The 24,054-nt window shown below is 27.8% G+C and overlaps 2 protein-coding genes and 1 pseudogene across 2 annotated transcripts; 2 read left to right on the top strand and 1 right to left on the bottom strand.

Moving 5' to 3' along the window:
* The first annotated feature begins 5,522 nt into the window (after nucleotides 1–5,522).
* Nucleotides 5,523–6,763, top strand: LOC114398017 (calmodulin-like). The gene is made up of 4 exons (XM_028360125.1): nucleotides 5,523–5,665; nucleotides 5,889–6,046; nucleotides 6,292–6,372; nucleotides 6,492–6,763. The coding sequence occupies exons 1-4, from the start codon at nucleotides 5,590–5,592 to the stop codon at nucleotides 6,624–6,626; spliced, it is 450 nt and encodes a 149-aa protein (XP_028215926.1). The 5' UTR covers nucleotides 5,523–5,589; the 3' UTR covers nucleotides 6,627–6,763.
* Nucleotides 6,764–14,395: 7,632 nt separating this feature from the next.
* LOC114399645 lies at nucleotides 14,396–17,437 on the bottom strand (annotated as a pseudogene).
* A 1,742-nt stretch (nucleotides 17,438–19,179) lies between these two features.
* LOC114398914 (probable aldo-keto reductase 1) lies at nucleotides 19,180–21,664 on the top strand. Its single transcript, XM_028361007.1, has 3 exons — nucleotides 19,180–19,233; nucleotides 21,153–21,356; nucleotides 21,460–21,664. The coding sequence occupies exons 1-3, from the start codon at nucleotides 19,180–19,182 to the stop codon at nucleotides 21,658–21,660; spliced, it is 459 nt and encodes a 152-aa protein (XP_028216808.1). The 3' UTR covers nucleotides 21,661–21,664.
* The last annotated feature ends 2,390 nt before the right edge of the window (nucleotides 21,665–24,054 follow it).

Below are 24,054 nucleotides of genomic sequence, written 5' to 3'. Positions count from 1 at the left end.
TTGAGAAGTACTAAATTCACACATCTTAACACACTCTTACAAATAGAATATTTTTTATTGGTTAAATTTTATTGAAAATTAAAAAATTAAGAGAAAAAATTATTAAATAGAATGTAGGACAAAGTTTTGTTTTTCAATCGATTTCAACCAATAAAAGAATATGTCCATAAAAGTGTGTTAGAGAGTATGTTTGTAACATTTTATGAGAATTATTATGATTAATTATAATTAATCCTTATTAAATTATAAAAATTTAATAACTTTTTTTATAAATGCATTCAGATAAACCACATTTATTGCACAGCAAAACCTATCTTCGTATTTTCCATAATAATTTGAAATATGTTTTACTGATATATTAAAAATATAATATAATTATTTTTGGTACAACTTATTTGACAACTTTAGTGGTCACATTTAATTTATAGAATGTTTTGGTGTTGTTTATATAATTAAATGAAAAAAGGGATAGATAAAATAATATACGATGTCAAAAATTGTTTTAGACTACATTCGATCTAATTGTGGTATGCAAGAATGGAATTAATACAAGTTTCAATTGACCTAACGTTCGAGAGTGAGCGGACAACACCTTCCAGAAATATTCAATACGTGACAAATAATAGTGCAATTGTTTAAATTATGTTAGAGGATTTATGATAATTCAGTCACTTTATTCAATTGACATGCTAAAAATATTTTCAAAACAGTCAATTGCATTTACTGTTATATGATACGTCAACCAACTTAAATAAATTTCGGATTCAACACTATGAGATATATGAATTTAAACTCTGATGCCCGTCACCTTTTGATATCTAACTCCGAGTGTCATAGTTTAATTTTTGCAGGCAAATCTCTTTACATTGTAGTTGTTGGGAAGCTTTTAACAACCACCATTAATATATTGCAGATCAATTCTTTAGTTCCACTCAGTACGTATCAACCCCTTGTGAAGCATATATATATATATATATATATATATATATATATATATATATATATATATATATATATATATATAAGATCACATTCTTAGATGTTATATATATAAGATCACATTCTTAGATGTTTGAGGAGAACATTGATATCATCTACGAGAAGACAAACCTCTCTTTCACTTAGTATCTGCTATTGATCATGGTTGCTTTGCTTCTTCACCTATGTCTTCGATCTTTCATAGCTTCTTGTGTGTTTCGACGATATATAGTGAATACTTGTAAGAGCTTCTAAATCTGATTCAATTGCAGACTCTGTTAATCTAAAATCAGAACTAGAGACATAAGCAGCCAGAATTCCTTTGAAGATCTCAAACTCCACTCCCGCGCCTTAATTAGAGTACGTCATCGATCATCATGTGCCTCTTTTTTGACAGTAACCAACGTCAAAAATTCCATATCAATTACCCCGTCTATAATATAAAACTAATAACTTATTAATGCATCTTTCTCTAACAACTTAAAATAAATTATGAGGCATTACCTCCAGTTTTTTTAAATAAGTGATATATACACTAATACTTGTTTTTTATAAGAAGAATCGAAGATCACACAATTTATAGTATAAGACATTATAATTAAGTGGTCCAAATTTTAATCACCTCATGTGAAAAAGATGGCTACAAATATAGGGTTCTGAATTCTAAGTGGACAATAACTCAGTTTAAAAGTTACAGTTGATGAACTTAATTGTTGATATATATAAAAGAATCAACGGATATTATGTCGTTGTAGATAACAAATCCAAGGTACGTTAAAACATTAATAGTTAATTTAATTTCTCACCAACTAAAGTTACTTAACTTTATTTTATCATAAAAAGCCAAATCCACAAATATAATATAATCATGAGATTGAGCGTGATGAATAAAAGAGAAATTCAAAACACGCTCGTAAAACAATTTGTTCCTTTGTTGCATTTGGGGAAGCTTAGATGGTATCGTTTGATCCCATGCATCTCTTGGAATCCAATATCAACGTACGACAAGTATGCAGGCAGGCCATATTTTATTTATAGTGTTTTTTTATATATAAAAAAAATTCTCCACTGATAATGACCAATTTTCCAAATTCTCCACTCGAGTGAGCATGACCCAATCCAATCTACTAACATAATCCAACCCCAAGTTGAATTAGATGGGTCTGGGTTTTAAAATATTAATAAAATTATCAACTTAACATTAATTTTATATTCATATAAAAACAACTTTTCCAAACTATTGTGAATTGAATATTCAGAAAACAATAACAGTATCGTCAAAATAGTTAAAGTGTTAAAATTTCTATATGGACATTTATCTGCATATGCATATTATACTTTTTAAGATATTTAATTATAGAATAATGACAATAATAATAATAATAATAAATAAAATTATTGATTTTAACATTTTTTTGTTGAATAATTTCTTTTAACCATTTTCATACAAGGATTACTTTATGATAAATGCTTTGAATTTATATAAATAATAATAATAAATGAGAAGAAATGAACTTGCAACAAAGTATATTATACTTTCTTTTAACTACAGAACACAATACAGTATATTACACTTACTTTACAATACAGTATATTACACATACTTTTTTTTTATCGTTAATAACTTTATATAAAATATTATTTTATTGATTTAACATTGAATTATAATTATATAGATTATTTGTGCCAAGTTTTAAAGAATTGAACAAAATTAAAAAGATTATTGAATGAAACTCAATTTATATATTTAAAAATTTTATATTACATTTATTTTGATTTACAAAAATGATATATCAAATAATTTTAAAATATTATAAATTTTTAAACATAATTACTATAATATAAAATTTTAATTCTGGTATGATAAAATTATTAAATATTATAATAATAACCACACAATTACAAGGAAGGGTTGTCTTCCATCTCAAGCTTAGAGTCATGCTCTGTCAAAGGTGAGGCACATCCTTGGGCCTCTCCAAACCTAAGGCGTGACGCTCTCTGTTTCAAAATTTTCATCTATTTCCTTGGCTTGCATATGCAGGACAAAACTACATATACTTAACTATATAAGATAATGGCCTCCTAAAATAATTAAATTACTTTGTATCTATACTAAAAAAAAGTATTTCTTGATCCCTCCAAAGAATTGCATCTGTTTTTTTCTTAAAAATAAACAATTATGAATACAAGTTAATAATTATTAATTTTGTTTTTCCGCTATTTAATTACAATTAATAAAAGTCAAGTTAATTGTTGAACTGCATAGAATTATACATATTTGCCAAAACATATTTTTAGCCATAGACAATGTTACTTTATTAATAGTATATATTAAAATAATACTAAATTTAAATATTATAAATGTATAATATAAACAAACCCAAACAACGTACACGTTCAAAATCTAGTGATAACGTAAAATAAATGATAGTAATATGAAATATTGAGAATTTGACATAACATTACAGAAAAAAAATCTATTTTTAAAAAAGAGAAAACTAATTTTCATTCTTAATCTTTTGTACCCGCGCCGGATGCCTTTTAATTAATGAAAATAAATCATAGACATACTTTAAATACACTAATTTATTTAAATAAAGCTCTAATTTTACATTTAAAATAAGAATAAGATAATTATTTATTATCTTATCCTATAGACTTATATAAACAGTAATCTATTATATATTTAGACGGAAAAAAGAAAAGGAAATATTACAATTTATGCAATTTTTATTAATTAGAAGAATATTAAGAAAAAAGAATAAAAGATATTTTAAATTTTTTTTTTGTAAGTTTGACTGATATAATTTCGCAACAAAAAAAAGAAATCAAATTTCAAAAGGACGTACTAGTATTTACGAGAACGAAGTGACGTCCATTAGCGGGCGAAGCAAAGTCAAATTAATGGAAAGCACGAACGACAAAATTGGCACCGTTTCAAGAAAATTAAGCATCAACGCATCCGTACAACCTTCTTTCCCCCTTCCCTTCCCTTCCCTTCTACGTTACTATTGGAGTAGATATTGAATCTTCATATTTCTGTTGAATACTCAGTTTTTTCTGCAAAATATTCATTAAAAAGTAATTATTCATATCATTGACATGCATCTGTAGAAAAAAAAAGTCAACCATTCACATATACAAAATATATAATTTTTTGCCAAAAGTTATTTATCAGTAAATCAAATAAATTTTTTTAAAAAGACTATTATTTCTTCATATTCTCAAATGCAAAATTATTAATTATCTCAAAAAGACTATTCTTAGACACAAATCATTATGTACTGTAAAAAAAAATTTGTTAACCGAATTCAAACCCGTGACTTGTCAAACGCAAGATCTTATCTTGTTCCACTCAACTAATCCTTTAGGTTGTAAAATTCTTAAGAATTGAAATATATGTTTCCTGAAAAGATAAATACTGTGAAAAAAAATATTAAAATAGTAACATGAGAAAAATGAGGAATGGGAAATTATTAATTTTCCTTACTGTATATCCGTGCATAGGCTTTTGAAAGTTAAAACTGTTCTTGTCGTTGGGAATACGGGATTGAATTTTTGTGGGACTTACTATTCTTTTTTCCTATTTGCCTGCCAATTCTGGTGTTAATTTCCAAATGGTACAACTCAGATTAATTTCTCCACTCCACTTCAAATTCATTTTACCTTTTCTTTCAACTATAAATTTATCTGGTTCGTTTAAAAGTTGGAAAATTAATTTTCACATTTTAAATGAAATTATATATTTTAATGTAAATATATAATTCAAATTAATTTAAGTATACCTCTTAATCAAATTAAGTGGTTTAAAATTAATTTTATCAAATTCTAAATTAAAAGAATATTATATAAGCAAACAAGGTGTAAAAGAAATACTTTGATTATTACAATCTATTATATATATTTTATATATTTAAGTTATTTTTTAATATATATAAAAATATTTGAAGTATTTAAAAAAAATTATAATTCTATTATAATATTGGACACTTAAGATGTGTTTGGTTTAATGCTTTTGATTCAGGGACGTTTGAAACCTCTCAACGTTGAATACTTAAATCAAACACACACTCATACCACGTATTAAGTATGTGTAATTAATTTTTTGTTTTCAAATCTAAGTACATTCCTTACCGTCTTTCGTACAGACACGTAATTTGCCTAATACGATTGTAAAGTACAAATGTGTAGACTGTACTTGGTCAAAGCTACCAATCTCCATATTCAATGGAGTTATTATATAAGTTAGCATGTCATTGTTTATTTTATATAATTAAAATTGATAATAGCAAAATTTTTAAACAAGTATTTTTACATGATAAATAATTTATATTATGATATCAAATTATTTTTGATAATTTTTTTAAAAAGGGATTGACTTTTTTTTTTTTTCTATATACATATCTCTTTCTTTCACCTATACACTAAAAAGTAAGTTGCAGGCTTAGAATTTTCCTATGCAATTATAAATGGAGGAGTCATTGAGTCAATATATATAGCATGAGTGCTCTGTCCCTCTTTCTCCCTCCCGTATCTGCGTACAATGAGCTTGTATTGAGCTGAAAGTTAAATAGTTTATGTCTTAATATATATTATATAAAGGGATCGAGCATGAAGGACGCCTTGAGGGAAGAGCAAATTGGTGAGTTTTTGGAGGCCTTCTGTCTTTTTGACAAAGATGGAGATGGTAAGTTAGGCTTTGTTTTGCATTAATTAATACAAGTTACTCTCATTATTTGAATTTATTTTGTTTGGTTAGACTTAGATTTCCCCCCATTCGTTTCCGTTTTTGTTTGCTTGCTGAATAATTTGTCCCTTAATTAATTTGATCTCTTTAATTTCTTAATTACATACTTGATTGCATGTGATTTATATTTTGTTGTTTTATATATATATGTATTGGAGAAAAGGCTGCATAACCATCGAAGAATTAAGCACTGCAATCAGATCACTAGATGAAAATCCAACGGTGGAGGAGTTGCAAATTATGATGAACGAAGTGGACATGGACGGCAACGGAACCATAGAATTCGGGGAATTCTTGAATCTCATGGCCAGAAAAATGAAGGTGCGTGAAAAGAAATTACATGTTCATTTATATATCCTAAAGTTCAATAAAATTTAGATGGCTATGCAAGTTAATTAATTTCAGCTACAAGTTTTATATTCAAAAGTGTGCACGTGTGAATATTTAATTAGTTTTAATGCAAAACAAATTAACAAGAAGACCTTGAATAATTAGTTTGATTATCAATGAGAGTACAATTAAAAGTTGATGTTGTTAATTATATACTATGTGTTTGGACCGAAAAGGAAACTGAAGCAGAAGAGGAACTGAAGGAAGCTTTCAGGGTGTTTGACAAAGATCATGATGGTTATATATCGCCCAGTGAGGTACAGTTTGTTAATTACCATGAGAATTGTATATATATAAATCTTAATTTAATTTGTTCAAGAACATGAGCTCATATGAATCATATAATATGGACATGTGTATACGTGTATGCGTGCAGTTGAGGTCTGTAATGAGAACTATTGGGGAGAAGGTGACAGACGAAGAAGTGGAACAGATGGTCAAAGAGGCAGATTTAGATGGTGATGGCCTCATTGATTATGAAGAGTTCGTGAGGATGATGTTGGCTGATTAATTAAATGTATGTCTATTAATTGGTATAGTTTTAATGTTTGGTTAGTATTCCTGGACGTATGCAGAAAACTAGCCTTATACTCTCTATAGCTGTACCACAATCTTATCAAATTATTCTAAAATTACGCATTTATTTCATATTTTATTGCATACCAATAAGTGATCACGTTCACAAAGCTAGCGCAAAGATTTTTGTAAATGTCAACAAAACAAAAGCAACAACCAACACAACCAAAAATGGTTGACACAAGACAAGGAAGATACCAACTCAGTCATGAATGAAAGATATAAAATCAACCCAACAACATAAAAACTAACCTCAAGGCCTTGGCTTCCAAGCTTCACTCGAGGAATATTTGCCATTTTTTGTGTCCTATACGAAATTTCCAACTATCTTTCTTTCTTTTACTCGTCTTCAAACATGTGTTATTAGTACTATGAGGTTGCTACACCTAACTCTTTTCTCTCTCCCAATTCATTTGTTATCTTGACTTTTTAATTTTTATTCCGGGGCTTATTTGACTTCTCAACCGCGATAGTGTACTAACTACTGAGTACTAACGGGTTCATCTTGCTTCACCTTCAAGTCAACCCTACTGCCGCCATATCACTAAAAAGGATCCAAATTTCATGCAGTCTTAGAAAACATGTATGGGTGCAGTCAGACAATTGATGAAGATTCATAAATTATTTTAATAAATTTAACTTTAAAATATTTTTAAAATATCGACTTTTGCATGATCATGTGACATCAGAAAATCCAAATCCAAAATTTATAAAAAAAAAATGATTTTTTATGTGAAAAAATATCTCATCAATAGTCGAAAACTAATTCTTCAGCTATCTATAATGTTCTCTAGATTTGACTAGCATTCTTACTTCAGTAGATGGATTTAACTAGATGGAAAAAAAATTGTAACTGTCACCATGTTAGTCTAATTTTAAGTCGTATTTGTTTACTTTAATTGTTCTCCACACATAAGATAAATATCATCATCATACTCTGCAAGGATGAGGAACATAACGTTGCGACATCTTACACTACACCAACCGTCATTTACATGCATAATAACCATTGTATATGTAATATATTTGCCAACCCATGATGGTGTTAGATGGTATTTGATTAAGGCTATGTTTGGTTGATGAAAGGAGAAGAAAAATTGAGAAAAAAAATTGTGAATTTCACGTGTATCTTATATTTTTTATACTCTATTTTAATTTAAAAAATTATTTTCTTTTATCATACTTTCTATTTCTATCCAATAAAGCAAACACACAATTTAAAAGAAATTTAATAAAGGCCTCTAGATCTTTTCTTGCGGATGATAGAAGACTCTAATTAAAGTCTATTTTCATTAAACTATGGATGTATAACCCAAATTAGTTTTATAAAATTTCATAAATTGAACAAAGGGCCTTTTGCACACATGCACAAAAAAGTTAGGACTGGATGTATCACTATTTTATCTCGAAATGAACTAAGAGAGTTTGAAAGAGATTAGTTACGTGTCCAATAGAAATCTTAGACACCTTCTAATTATACCAAAAAATTGTTTTAAGGTCAAAAACTCAGAAAGTACGTCTTTCTAGGATACATTTCACACGTTATTCTTGTAATTAGTAAAAAAAATCCTCTCAATCATTTCAAGTGACTCTTCTTTTATCGTTATTTGTATATTCAAAATTTTAACTGCTAATGCTTTTTAATTTAAAAATAATTTTATATGAAAATTAAATAAATTTTTATATTTGAAATGTTTATTTATTATGATTTTAATTATACTATAATTTACAAATATAATTAAGATAAATAATTTATAATAAATAATTTTTTGTTCCTTTGTGGGGAAATCCAGTTCTAATGAGTAATGACAAATTAAGTTTTGAACGGACAACGAAAGTTTTTGACAAGGTTAAAATTCTTTTGACACTTTTGAGAGTTTTTCTAAAAAAAAAAATATTCTAAAATTCTATACCTTATGTCCAAATAGGCCCTTAACGTGCTACAAAGTACAAACAACACCAACAACAAACCAATCTTCATTGACAGAAAATTCTGATGAGTTTGAAAGTAGTATTGATTCTATTGAACTCCGGATAATAATCAGTGAAACGTTGATTGAACCATTATTCGGCACAACGATGGATATATTGGCTTCAGATCACACTGTCTGTCTCATATCATAGAATAACATGTGCATAATTAAAGCATGCAGCATATGTTTTGCGAGTTATCCGTATAGGATCAAATAGTTTTATTGAGACGCGATTAAATTTTAGAGCATGCAAGGAGACAGGACACTTGATTAAAAGAGAGATCTGAGCTAGCTCAAAGGTGCATAACTGGTATATATAGTTATGCTTTTGGTGGAGTATTAGCAAACTTCCATGAACATCTACCAAATGTATCAGTAGTCCAATCCCCTGCCACCTCAGATATTGGTACAGCATCTGTAATCTCCCTTAAATCATCTTTGCTGAGTTTCACACATGAATCGATATTACTATCAAATTTAATTTCTATAAATGTTTGACTGTTATGTATCAGTCATTTAGTGGCTTAAGCTTAATTGCTGAAGCTTAGGTTGTTTGACTGTTGTGTATCAGTCATTTATTAAAACACGTAAGTCTATTAATTTGAAATTAAATTTGATGATCACCCAAACACATTGTAATTATATATAAAATAAGGGAAGCAAGTTCTGGCTGTGTTTGATTCAGGATATGAAAATTGATCATCATCATTAATTTATTAGATTATGCTCTAATTTGCCATAAAAGACAATCACACATGTAAATGCTAAAATATTGTACCAGTACTAGTGAGCTAGCTGTTGACACACATCTTGGACAATTCCTTTGCCACCGAAAAAGCCTCGACCAAGAGGGCTATATGGTACAATTCCAATGCCAAGCTCCCTGTATGGCTGTATCAATAAAAGCTTTAACAAAGTCACTTCATTATAAGTTATAACATAAATAATTAATAGCTCAAGGTTAATACCACAAGGCCTTGAGTTCCGAGTTTCACACGAGGAATTTCCACACTCCGTGCCATTTATCAGTTCGTTGCAATGCTCTGCTGCTAGCTGCTAGATTACTTGCTACGTTTGAAATGGCTGGTGTAATGAAATATTGATACAGACAGATATTTCCCGAGTGGTTGGAATGAAATTTGTTGGTGAATCTACTTTTTGGGAGGGATTAGAATTCTGTTTACAGGAAACTAAAGTCTATTTTGGTGGGGTTAAGATTCTGCTACAGTCAAATGAAGTATAATTTTAGTAAAGATGATTAAAATATGTTATTAGCTAGCTTTTTCAAGTTTCAATCTTTTAATAAAAATAATTATATTTTTTATGAGATATTATTATATTTTAAAGTTTAGTTTATATTCAATGTCAATTAATAAGTTCCTTAGAGGCGGTATCTTTCGATAGCAAAACTCATGTTACGTAAAATAAAATATAATTTTTAATTTGTCAACCTCTCTCATTTATACATTCTTTCACTTAACTAAGTCCTATAAAAGTGAAAGATACTCTTTTTCTTATGGGTTAATTATAAGATTTACTCCAAGGTAAACAGAAGAGAAAAAGAAGAGAAGTCGTTCAAATCTTCGTACTAACTTAAATTAATAATTAATTATCAATTAATATTTTGTTAATAAAAAATATTCATTTTTTATGTTTAAATATGTTTGTGATCTGATTTATTTTTGTTTTTAATTTTTTTTAAAATATTTAGCATTCATTCTTAGATAATCTTTTAACATTAGTTGCTTATTGGATTTCTTATTTTAAGATACCCTTATTTATTTATTTCTTCATGGAAGCATGTCTACTTGACATAAAAAGTTTCTTAAAATTAAGAGATGTATGTTGTATAAAATAGGTAGGTTCAAGACTTCTCCAAGATAAATAAAATATTTCAATTCCAAATTAATATTTTAATTTGAAATAAAATTAAGTGGAAATAAAAAAAAATATAAAATATGTGAATTGCTTAATATGTTAAATAAGAAGTGATATTTAAATAAATTTATGATTTTTAATAATTTTTTAGTTGATAACAAAAATATGTTGAAAATTTTATTTATTGAAAAGTTTAAACTTTATACCTTTTAAAGATAATTTCACTCCTTACGAAGCTGATTGAGAAAACAGAAAATTATCAAGCACAAACCACAATTTGCTTCCCACAATCATGATTTTGTAATATAAGTAACAGGTGAGGTGACTGGCTGCGTTTCTTTGGTCACATATTCCTACCATATTCAGAGAACCACGAGTAGGAGTCTGCTCATGCTTTGCCCACTGCAAACGTCAGAATGAGAAACAGAGAACCCTATTCCTTCCAAGCTCTAACTATATATTATTATTTTTATTTTAGAGTTAAAACGCTATATTTTTTAATGAGAATATATATTTTATATAAATATGAAATCATTTAAATATATTTTATTTACAAAAATATAAAATTAATTTCATTAAATTTTAAATCAAACAAGCACTTATTTATTTGCTATAATTTGACATATAAAATTTATTTTATTTTGTCGTCAAAGATCAATTTAATTATTTTGAAGTTGGCCCATATATTTTAAATGTATTAATCTATTGTCATTATCTTTTAATTGTATATTTTTAATCTGTCGAATTTTTTTTTGTAATAATTGCTTCAAACATCAAATTCTTTCAGTAATAAGATAAAATATAAAATAATTGGTTCTAAATTTTTTTTTTAGACTGTATAGGAAATAGTAAACAAAAACAGAACAGAATAAAAATAATAATAAAGTTCTTTTTTGTTTCTTTTTTCTTCAACGACTATTTTCTATTTTATTTACCTTCAAATCCTACAATTACAAGTCATAACAATATATTAATTTATATTTTATCATCCTTCAAATCCTCCGAATTCAACAACATGATCCTCTTGAATTTGACTAGAGATGAATACAAGTCAATTGGATTTGATTTTTGAATAAAAAAGTTTAGAATAATTAAAATTAATTGGTTTAAGTTTATTCAGAATTTTAATTTATTTTAAAAAACTCAAATCAAATCAACATAATAAAAAAAATGAATTAGTTTGGTTAGAGTCATCAATTTGTTCAACTATAATTATTTTTAAAAGATTAGTTAAAAAACGAAAAATTATATATATATATATATATATATATATATATATATATATATATATATATAATATTTGGTTTGGGTTAATTCGATTTCAGAAAATATGAACCGAGAATTAAACTAATAGATATCAAGTTTAATCAGTTTATTTTGGATTAAACCTGATTATGTAAAAAAAATTAAACTAATTTATTGATTTGGTTTATTTCATTCAATTTTTCATATTAACCCAATCCAGTAGTAAATACCTATAATTAAGTTTGACTTTGGAATGACCATGCATTTTCAATATTGACAACAACCTTTGTCATATTTATGAGCAGACATCACAGAAAACTTCACCTAAAAGTCGCTGGGAGATTCATTTCCTCAAATGTCCATATTTTTATATTTTTTTTATTAAAATTAAATTTCTTCCTTAATATTGTCTTAAATCTTAAGTTTTATTCATAATAGTGATACCAATAATAATAGTTATCGTTGTTAGAAGAATTGAGTTACATTCTATTTTTGATTTAGTTGTTTTAAATTTTGATTTGATTTAAGTTAACTTAATATAATATATAATATAAGTAATAATTTTTGCACAAAAAAATATAGGTAATAATTTTTCAACTAGACACAATTTTGGATAATAACATATTCTCCCCAAATCAAAACACATAGCCGTTTCCCAAAACATTATAATTCCAATTCCACCTTTCTTAAATCTTAACTCACTTCACTCTCAATATTATCCTTGAATTTGTAAGATATTCAATGGAATATTTTCATTGTAGTGATCCTTGTTACATATATAATACAAATGTTTTTTATTCCTGCAAAAAGCCTCTTACGAGTTTAAATGATTCTATGCTTAGAATTCTAATATTCTTTATTGGTAAATATTAATTATTTTTTAAAAAATATTTTTCTACAAACATTCTTGTTACATGTTTAAATTAAGAAATTAATTAATAATATCGTTAAAAAAAATATTACAAAATGATTATACATGAAAAAAAAAATTGATACAATATCTATTGAGAAAAAAATGTTAGAAAATCAATTAAGGTAACATGAACATTAATAAAAAATGTCATAGGTGACATCTAATAAGATGAATAGATTGTATGATTTATAGTTTAATAAAAAAGAAGATCAAAATTATGTTCGAGAAAATCATCAAAAGAAATTTTAGGCTGAATAATATTTTTAAAATTTTAATTTTTAACTTGGTCAAATGGTGTTGTATGATTAATGTAGTTGATTGATCACCAAGTGGTATGAAGCTTTGTTGTAAAAAAAATTATGTATTATCATGTTTTTTAATTTTCATATATTTTATCGTGTTTGTAATAAAATAAGATTTCTATTTATTATTTTGATAGACATTTTGGAGCTCATCCATTACAGTAAATCCATCAGGACAAAAAATGAGAAAAGGTTTTTTTAATTGAAAAGTATTTTTTAAAAATCTACCGGTGGATTAAAAGTTAATTTCACATGCATCATGCATAGATAAAATTTAATATTAATTCAAAATCATTTCTTAACTTATCCATATTTATTAAAATCGTTGTAATATAATTTTTTTAAATATATTAAAATATGAATTATTTGATTATCTATTTATTGATATTCGATTTTAAAAAGATTTGACACAAATAATTTTGATAATATATAAATATAATTTATCAATTGGATCAATAAATATCACATCTTATATAAAATTATCGAATGGTGTGATAATTACTTAAATTAATCAGTAAATTTATTCTCTCTATATTAATTTGCTAACACTGTACACTCATTTTCAGTTGATGTGTATTAACACTACCAAAAGTTTTGGACAAAAAGCCAATAAACTCTTTTGTTTGAGTGAAGTTATTGCAGGATAATATAATAATTTATTGTTTACTTTTTTGGAAAAATGAAAGTTTATTTGTTCCACTTATTCTCTCTCCCGTAAATTAATATAATTAATCAATAATGAATTTTCAACTCCCCAAATGCCAACATTACAGATAGGTGCAGTATCAAAGTACTCTTCGTCGATCATGAAAAAAAAATACTCTTCATCAGCACCAAAGTTCAAATAATGCAAACAATTCTCCACCATTATTTAATTTTTGCATATACATACGATATTACATTTACAATGGAAAATCAAATCATAAAAAAGAAATTAAAAAATGAATAAAAAACAAAGTGACACAAGAAAAAAAAAAAGAAGAAAGAACAAAAAGGTATTAAGAAAAAAAAAAGAAAAACATATGTACGAGGAGGAGAGGGCATTCAAAAAGTTAAAAAATAAAAATGTACAGAGAATTATTGCATCAAAACACTAGCTTATGGCAGAAATTGTGGATTAGCCTCGAAGATGTGATTATCGGTCTTCATATTCCCCCCCTCCCCCCGGTAAAAATAGAATAGGAGAGAGAGAATGAGTGGGACAGGAGAGAGAAATAAATTTTTATTTTTTTTAAAAAAAAAATAATAAATTATTATAATATTCCTATAACAACTTTATTTGAACAGAAGAGTTTGTTGGGTTTTGTGTACATAAGTTTGGGTGTAAGATGCTAATGTACATTAGAGTTCTGAAAAGGTATTAAAGAAAGAAATATTTGAGCGCACACTTGGATACCTTAAACATAAGGAGCAAACCCTCACGTCTATATAACATTATTCATGGTTTTTGTTACACATCGCAAACTCGTACTGCAAACAACAAAACTGAACCAACCAAATATCCATCAGTCAATCACCAAGAGGCCATAATTGACTTGGATTTTATTAAATTTAACTCGCAAATTGAACTACTAATACCCATATATAGGATTTTGCATACAATGAGAAAAACAGCAACTAGCCTAATTCATAACTTAGTGCATTGTCCGATTGAAAATGATTTCGAGTGCTTCAAGTTTAAACCCTCGGATCTTTTGGAGGTGTATTAGCAACGGTCCATGAAAAATTAGCCGATCCATAGTAGTGTCGAGTACCGGCTACTTCATCAATGGGAACTGCCTCAGAAATTTCTCTCAGGTCACTTTCTGTTAATTTCAATGATACTGCACCGATGTTTTGATCTAGGTTCTTAACCTTAGTAGTTCCTATATAGCGGTCCAAACAAATTCAGACAAATAATTAATCAATTATACACTAATGGATAATTAGCGACAATTAAGAAGTATGCACAGCTACTAATTATGAGTTTTCACCCAACAATTTAAGCTTTTAGAATGTATAAGAAATTCTATGACCAATTAATCTAAAGATCTTTCTTGTTCCCCATTGGGTACAGTACTAGTTGATTAATTTAAGCTTATACAATGTATATATAAGACATTGTATAAGAAAAGTATATGTTTCTTTTGATCTTTTGTTATTTGAACAATGCACAGGTGAGGTTACAAAAATATGCGGTGCATATAGCTAGTAGCTGATTGTCCAGATTGGGATAAACAAAAGGAAAACATATGTACTCCATATACAAACTAAAGATTCTAATTAATTGTAGTCAGTTTGTTAATTAAGACATTTTATCACTTTATAAATTTAAAATAGGAAAATATATATATATATATATATATATATTGTCACTCACCGGGAATAGGCACAACATCATTGCCTTGGTGGAGCACCCATGCTAGTGCCAACTGGGAAGGAGTGCACTGTTGTTTGGTAGCAAGGCTTTCTATTTTGCCATACAATTTTTTGTTCTTGTCCAAGTTCTCAGCTCGGAAGCGTGGATGTGTAAATCTGATATGAGAAATAAATATTTATTAAACAACCAGATCCTTCTTTTAGAACTTTCTTTTCTGATATGAACACATTGCAGCAAATGATCAGAGTTGATCAATATTATTTTATTATTTACTAATTAAATATTATACCAGGGAGCTAACTGTTGACACAGTTTCCAGAACTCCTTTGCCACCAAAAAAGCCTCGACCAAGAGGGCTATATGGTACAATTCCAATGCCAAGCTCCCTGTATCAATAAAAAGCTTTACCAAAGTAAGTAACGTGCATTTTAATTTTATTTTATTTCTCTTAATTTAACCTCTTTTCACATGTAGCCAGTGATTAAAGTGAGTAGTGGTGATATATATTTTGACGTTATTTTATTTTAAACATCTGATCAATAACTTTTATTTATTTTCATTTTTTTCTTTCAATCAAATCATATAATTTATATATCATGCTTATATTTCTTTCTCATTAGACATATATACTAGCATTTGGGTGTCAAAATATATATATATTTTCTGATGGAGAATAACTCGAACTTACTTGCAGAGAGGAATTATCTCGTCCTCAATGTCACGAGTCCATAGGGACCACTCCATTTGAACAGCAGTGATGGGATGAACAGCATGTGCTCTCCTTATTGTATCTGGACTAGCTTCAGATAATCCAATATACCTCACTTTTCCCTCTTCCACCAGTTTCTTAAGTTCACCAATCTATATAACATATCAAACTAGTTAATAATAATATATCTACTATCTAGCTAGTGAGATAAGCCAGATAATAATTAACATCATACTACTATGATCAAAATCATTGATAGGTTTTTCTAGAGGAAGAAACGCTTAACTGTTTCTTCTATAGGTACAGATAAGTCCACTCTGTGCTGGTAATAGAGATCAATGTATTCAACACCAAGACGTTTCAAGCTGGCTTCACAACATGAGCGAGCGTACTCTGGTGTACCCTTAACAAACATTCCAGAAGAGTCGATCTTTGTAATGCCAAATTTCGTCGCGATTTGGATCTTTTCTCTCGGTAGCTGCTTTAAAGCCTGCTCAATAGAATCAAAAAATTAATTAATAACCCTCATAAGTAAGCGGTTCCATTGATCCATCACAAAAAAAGAAAAGAAATGCATTTTCCTAATGGAAACTTTCACTCTTCGGTTTTATGTTCTAATTTGGGTCTGATTGCATAAGCTTATTTAAAAATACCTGTAGGAGAAGAAAATACGGATAAAAAAATGAAATGAACTTTCTTGTAAGCTAAAATGAATTATTCATTAACTAATTTATAGACACCTATAAATGATGAGTTCATTTTAGTTTATGGAAACACCCATTTCATTTCTTGTATCTTATTTTTCTTCTCTCAGAAATATTTCCAAGGAAGTTCATCCAAGTAAGCATGTATTTTGAAAATCCATGGCTAAGGTTATATTTCAAGCGGATATATAAATTTCAATTTTAAGGGTGGAAATGCAAAAGAAATCGATCGTGAATTTGTATACCTTTCCGACCACAATTTCGTTAGCATGGTCTGGCCCATAAATATCAGATGTGTCGAAAAAAGTGATTCCTTTGCTGAAAGCATGCTTAATAATAGATATGCCTTCCTCTTCAGGAAGAGGATCATTGTAGGCACCAGTAAGGCCCATGCAACCGTATCCCAACTTTGAAACCTAAAAAAGAAAAAAAAAAAAAACATGAGAAGATAGAGAACATGCTTGTCAAAATAATTAATGAATTGGAATCATAAAAACGAGAAAAATTAACTGAAGTAACGTACTAAGTAAGCATAAGATAAAACCTAGTATTTTATACCTCAAGGCCTTGAGTTCCGAGTTTCACACGAGGAATTTCCACACTCTGTGCCATTTGATCAGTTCGTTGCAATGCCTTAGATGCTGCTAGATATTAGTATTGCATACTACGTTTGAAGTTAAAGGTATATATAGATATAGACAGAGTGATGAATAACTCTACTATTTGGAGGGGATAGAATTCTGTTACAGTAAATTCAACTTTACTTTTTGGAGAGGTTAGAAAATTCAACTTTAGTTTTTGGAGGAGTTTGAATTTGGTTCAGTTTTAGTTTATTCGACGTCAATCAATAATTAAGTTTTCTAGTGCTATTCTTTTTGTCACTGTCATGAACAATTCGACTGCTCTAAATTTAAAAATATTTCAAAAAAAAAAGTGGTAATTTTTAATTATTAATGAAAAAATAGCTATAAATATTATATAATTTGCCGCTTTTCAGTTTAGAGGAATCCGGTGCCTCGAAAAAATTCATAATTAAAGTGAAAGTCGTGTTTAATAAAATCTTAAAATCAATAATAAAAATTTTTAAATTTTATTTTATTCTTTGAAATCTCAGACATGAATCAAAAGTGTACATTTAAATTGAGAGTTGTGGAAAGAAAAAGAAAAAGAAAATCCATTCCTTCTATCAATCGCTACTTACAGTACAAAATCCCAAGTTTTTAGCTACCCAAATTTACAGTAGTATTTGTAAACTGTGACGCCGAGTTAGTTAGTTAAGATCACTTTATTTTTATATATAGGAACAAATCTGCACTCATTAGAGCATTTTTAATCAATAAATTAAGCTACCAAAGTTTCTCGTGTAATTTTTTCATAATATTTCACACTTTCTTATTATATCACATCATATATATTACTTTAAACAGTTCAATCAATTTTTTACTGAGAAACTCACACAAAAGTTTCTAAAATGGATCCTACAATATTTATTTTTTCAAGTCATCTCCATACATTTTTTTAATAATTTATTTTGCAAGTAGTGTCTATTTACAATAAGAGATTCGGTGTTAAATATGGAAAGATAACATTTACAAAGTTGTTATTATGTTCTTGTGAGAAAGAGATGTTCCGTTGGAGTTGCTCTTAGATCTCTCTAATTTTGTGCATGTTTGGATACCCGTTAGAAACGGACGTTGTTGGTACAATAAAGTTTGCGAAAGTATTTTTACCCTTCTTTTTGTGTTTAGTTTGCGGTAAATTACTAGATTTGATCTCAAAATTTATACACAACAAATTAAACTAGAAATCCAACCATGTTCGATGTCACCGATGTTCTTTTCATCATTTCGTAGCTGATTACGTCACCAATTATTCCTGTTAAAAGCTAGACACACAAATTACAAGCACTTATCCGATTTTGCTTTTGCCTTTTTAATTTCTTTCCATTCTTTAACCTGATTATTTATAAGTACGTTTAATTAAATGTTTGTAATTTTAATTTTTAAATAAGTGACATAAATAATTTAATTTTAAATAATTTAAGTTAAAAAAATTATTTGTTTCAGAAAATTATTTTTAAATATTTGTTGTTTTTAGTCTCTCACTTTCATTTTGGGGACTAAAAAATCTATTATTTTTATTTCCTCAAATTCATTATGAGGACTAAAAATAGTATTATACACATTTGAGGGATTTAAAAGAATAAATTTTTAATCAAGGATCAAAATCAAGATTACCTCAAATTTAAGAAATTAAAAATATATTTAAATTTAAATAAAATTGCGATTAATTAAGCGAGTGTCCAATTAAGAATATAAACATGAGAACTGAACTAACAGATATCCAATTTCTGCAGTTAGTTTCGGATTTAATCCAAATGTGTGAAAAAGTTAACCATTCAATCCATGGAATTTATCCGATTAAACCAATCCAATAAGCACCCTAAGTTCGACGTTGGAGTAACCACATTGAAAACAACCTTTGTCATCAATACATGAGCAGTCACCAAATGGGACTTTGCCTCTAAGCCGTCGGGAGATTCTTTCCCCTTAAATCACCAATAAGGATAAAAAAATTGTAATGTGGTAAATCTCAAATTGTATTCTATATTTATATTATTTTAAAAAAAAAAGTATTTTATATGATTTATTATATGTACTTAAAATTTATTGACAATCACTGACCACTTAGATTAGCTAAGTTGTTATAATTTAATCAGAAGTCTCAATTTAAGTTTTGCAAATACAATTAGATTAAAAACTTAAAATGAGAGTTTTATTATCCATAATGATTTTATCCAACCCAAACAAAATTATTTTTATGGAAAAATAATTGTAGTTTAGAGAAAAATAAAGTTATGATCTATTAAAAAAAGAATAGAAATATCAAATAGACTAGCCAAACATGATCCGATTAATCATATGATGAAAAAGAGCTGGCCTTGCCTATGACCATTGGGTTGGCCAAAATTGATCCACTTGTTTTTTATGCTTAAATTATACTAAATTTAGAAGAAAAAAAATAAAAAAATAACAAACAAATCAAATAAGTCCGTTAGTGTTTGGAACAAGAATTTACAAGTTTATCTTAACGTATTTGGTCGAATTCTTTCTAGGCCATCATTTTTACAGTTCAATCTAACCTACCCTGATGAATCATCAAGCCAAACTAATATTATTAATAGTTCTAGAAAAAGAATACTTAATATCTCTAAACTTTATTTCTTTAACAAATAGTTTTTTTCCATTTCTCAATTAATCCTTAAACATTACTCTCTTTATAAACAAATATCTTAAGGTTTAAATTTTTTCTATTTAATCCTTATTTTTTCACATAAATACCTTAATTTCAATTTCATCTTGATCAATCTCTTATATTAAATCCGGGTTAATCAACTAACAAAAAAGAAATATAAACTATTTTTTTAAATCTCAATTATTTTTTTTATAAATCACTTTTTCAAACATTAGAATATATTGTAAATTTAAAATTAAAAAATAAAGTTAATAAAGACAATTTTATCGTTTTATAATTTGTTTTCCAAATTCATATCTTTATTATATTTTAATATATGATAAAATGAATTGATATAGAAGAAGAAAAAGATTAGCGAATGATACACATTATTTTAGATATTTCACCATAACTTGATAGAAAGAACTATTTTTAAAAAAAGATAATTTTTAAAAATTAATTTGAATGAAATTAAAGTTGGTGTTTATTTATAAAAAAATAGTAAATTTTTAGGATCAATTGAAACAAAAATAAAGTTTATGAAGTCTATATATTTGTAAATATGATAAAATTTATGGTTAATTAGTATAAAATTAAAGTTTGGTGTTATTAATAAACTGCTATCTGTACACATTTTTTTTCCTTCTAAAGAAAAATCAACTCCCGGTATTCTATTTTTGTTTCTTTTAAATTAATTTTAAAATATAATGAATTCATCCCCGAATTCTTAAGGGAAAAAAATGAAACTCGAAAAAATAAGGGGGAAAAAAGAAAACAGAAAGCCCAAAACCGAACCGAAAACATTAGAATGCTACTGATGCAATACTAATAGTGTGTTTGATTTCCTTGTCAGCTTTAATAACTAGAAATAATTAGTTACTTCTTAACAAACATTAGACTCTTTCCAATAGAAAACCGAACATAGTTGTTGTGACATATTTTAGTTGAAAGATGAGTTAAATTAATACTCATGATAATTTTCAAAGAGAATCAATTGAAACTGAGACCTTTTTCAACAGTGGATTTCTATACTATTTCAAAGAGTGCCTAGTATTAAAAGTTGAACCAAAATTAAACTTGCACAAAGTCTTGTTTATATCACTAACTTGCCTCTATTTTACATAACATTTTAATTAACTCTCAGGCTCCCAGGGACTTGCCTCGAGATCAAATTCAGATTGCAACAAAGTTTGTGATTGTCAAAATGGAAAATGGTAATGTGATAGTGAACGGTTCCCCTGAATATGTTCGGTCCTGTTGCGAGGGTAGCCTCCAACGCCTTGGTGTCAGCTACATTGATCTCTATTATCAGCACTGTGTTGACACCACTGTACCCATTGAAGACACTGTGAGCGATGCCATCAAACACTTTTTGTTACTTCTTCATGTGAGGATTATTTATTTGGTGACTCTGTCTATGATATGTTTGTTCGGTTTTCTTTGGATGGCAGATTGGAGAGCTTAAAAAGCTGGTCCAAGAGGGAAAAATAAGGTACATAGGATTGTCGGAAGCTAGCCTTGACACAATTAGAAGGGCACATGCTGTTTATCCCATTACTGCTGTGCAAATGGAGTGGTCCCTTTGGACTCGTGAAATTGAGCAAGATATTGTTCCACTTTGCAGGTACTTGTCGAGGGTGTCCATAATGTAAAATGTTGTTTCTTTGGAGAATTTGCTGATTTGTTTCGTGCTTCCCAGTCATAATTGACTTTACAAGTTTAGACAGGTTAAAGCTCTACCTTACAAGTGGAACTTATGGATTATCCATGATTTAATAACAAATGTGTATAAAGGTTTTAACAATTACTATTTCACCAAAAAAAAGTCAAGATTAGGTTGTCAGTTTTTGTTTTGAAGCGGCTCCTGTCGTAAGGGTCATAAGCATTTCTTCAGGAAATGACATCACTCTTTTCTGCAATTTCATAAATCAAGTTGGATTGCTCTTATGTATCTGATAAGAAATCAGGCATTTAAGGATATTGATTAAAAAGCTAAAATAATAAAGTATTTGTTGTGAATATCATCTAATAAAAGTATTTCATAAGTATTTATTGTCACCATTTAATTGTGAATTGTTTTTGCCGGTGAATTAACATTTCTGGAACCTCTCATGTATTGCAGGAACAACTAAGATAAAAAAAAATTTGAAAGTAATATCGGTTCATTTGAAGTGAAACACAGTAAAGATGATTTAAAGGAGATTATAGATGCCGTACCAATATCTGAGGTGTCAGGGGATCGGACCACTGATGCATTTGTTAGATGTTCATGGAAGTTTGCTAATACTCCACCAAAAGCATTACTATATATACCAGTTATGCACCTTTGATCTCAGATCATTCTTTTCATCAAGTTTCCTGTCTCCTGCATGCTCCAAAATTTAATCGCATCTCAATAAAACTAATTGACATTGGTCCTTTACGGACAACTCACAAAACTTATTATGTATGCTTAATCATGCACAATTTATTAAATGATGAGACAGAGAGAGACTGATCTAAAGCCAAGATATCCATCGTTGTGCCGAATCATGGTTTCGATGAATGTTTTACTGATTATTTTTAAGAGATCAATGCTTCAAACTCGATCGTCAGAAATTTTCTGTTAGTGAAGATTGGTTTGGTTTATTGTTGGCGCTGCCTGTTGTGCGTAAGTAGAATGCCAGTAAACAGTCTTAAAATAAGAGGGACATCACATGCATGTACATAGCTATTAAAATATTTTCGGTAGAGTAAATATGACAGAAAGCCTTTTGCGTCTTCTTATCACAAACTATCACATAAATTTATTAATTTTTATAATAACTATTTAAAAGTTATACCAATAAAAACTTTTAATAGGTTGATAATGTAATTTTTTTTATGCATAATTATTAAACTCTTGGTTAGAAATATACATCTAATAATAAATTATCATATTTACTTACTTTTATAATAATTATTTTAATAATTATATCAATAATTTTTAATTGATTGATAATGTAGAACATTATAACCATTAAAATATCAATACATTTTGGTAATTAATTAAAGAATTAAAAGTAACTTTTTATTGATACGCTTTCACCTTCATTTCTATTGTACTAAATACTTTGTTTATTAATTCTTTAACAATACTTTTTTAGTTAAAGTAAAATAATATTTCACATTCATTAAAAAATTCTCAATATATATACATTAACTTTAATTAAAATAGAGTATTTTATGAAAAAAATATTATATATATTTTTATAATTTTTAAGCAATAAACCCTTCATTTTTCAATAGAAAATTTGTACTTTTAATCCTTAACAAGTGTCTTTCATACACTAGATAATATTAATCTCAAACAAAAAAAAAATTAAATAATTGAAAAAATTTAATAAATTAAATTTTTGTTTTCCTTTACTAATATATCAGTATACTCCTTAAGAACTGAATAATAAAATTAACACAAGATTTAAATGGACAATTTTATATTTTTATTTACTGAAAAATGAATAAATAAATAAATAAACAAAAGTCACATAAACAATTTACTCATGCAAGGTAGTCATAGTCATGACTGATGAGTTAAAGGTACATACTACATACACACATACGTATATCTTCTCTCTCACTCACTCACCTTATATAAATGACGAGTTCTAGCGTGCATAGGCGAAATCAAGTTTTGAAGGTGTGAAAGTAACCAACACCGTGGGATTGAGTTTTTCGTAATCCAACGATCATTTTTGACTGCCCATCCTATACCGTCCGATTGAATTATCCGTAATCCAACGGTCTTTTGTCAAGAATAATCATCATAAAAGTTTCTTCGTGATTTGGTTTTTAACTTTTAACGTGTAGTGTTGTTGAATGAATTTTTTTGCAAGGATCCTAAGCTTACTTATGCTGAAGATTTATTCTTTCATGGATTGGGACCTAAAGACAAAGAAATATTAGGATTCAACATCTGTTGGTCATGCTGGATACTGTGGAATCAGTGGACAAAAGTGATGTCAGATTACAAATAGCACGGACAGCGAAAATTCGAGACTTGAGACATATTTTTGGGGCAGCACGGG

Source organism: Glycine soja, chromosome 19 (assembly GCF_004193775.1).
Source record: "Glycine soja cultivar W05 chromosome 19, ASM419377v2, whole genome shotgun sequence".
In the NCBI taxonomy this organism is placed as follows: domain Eukaryota; kingdom Viridiplantae; phylum Streptophyta; class Magnoliopsida; order Fabales; family Fabaceae; genus Glycine; species Glycine soja.
The sequence above is the reverse complement of the archived record's forward strand: the minus strand, read 5'-3'. Positions and strand labels throughout refer to the sequence as shown.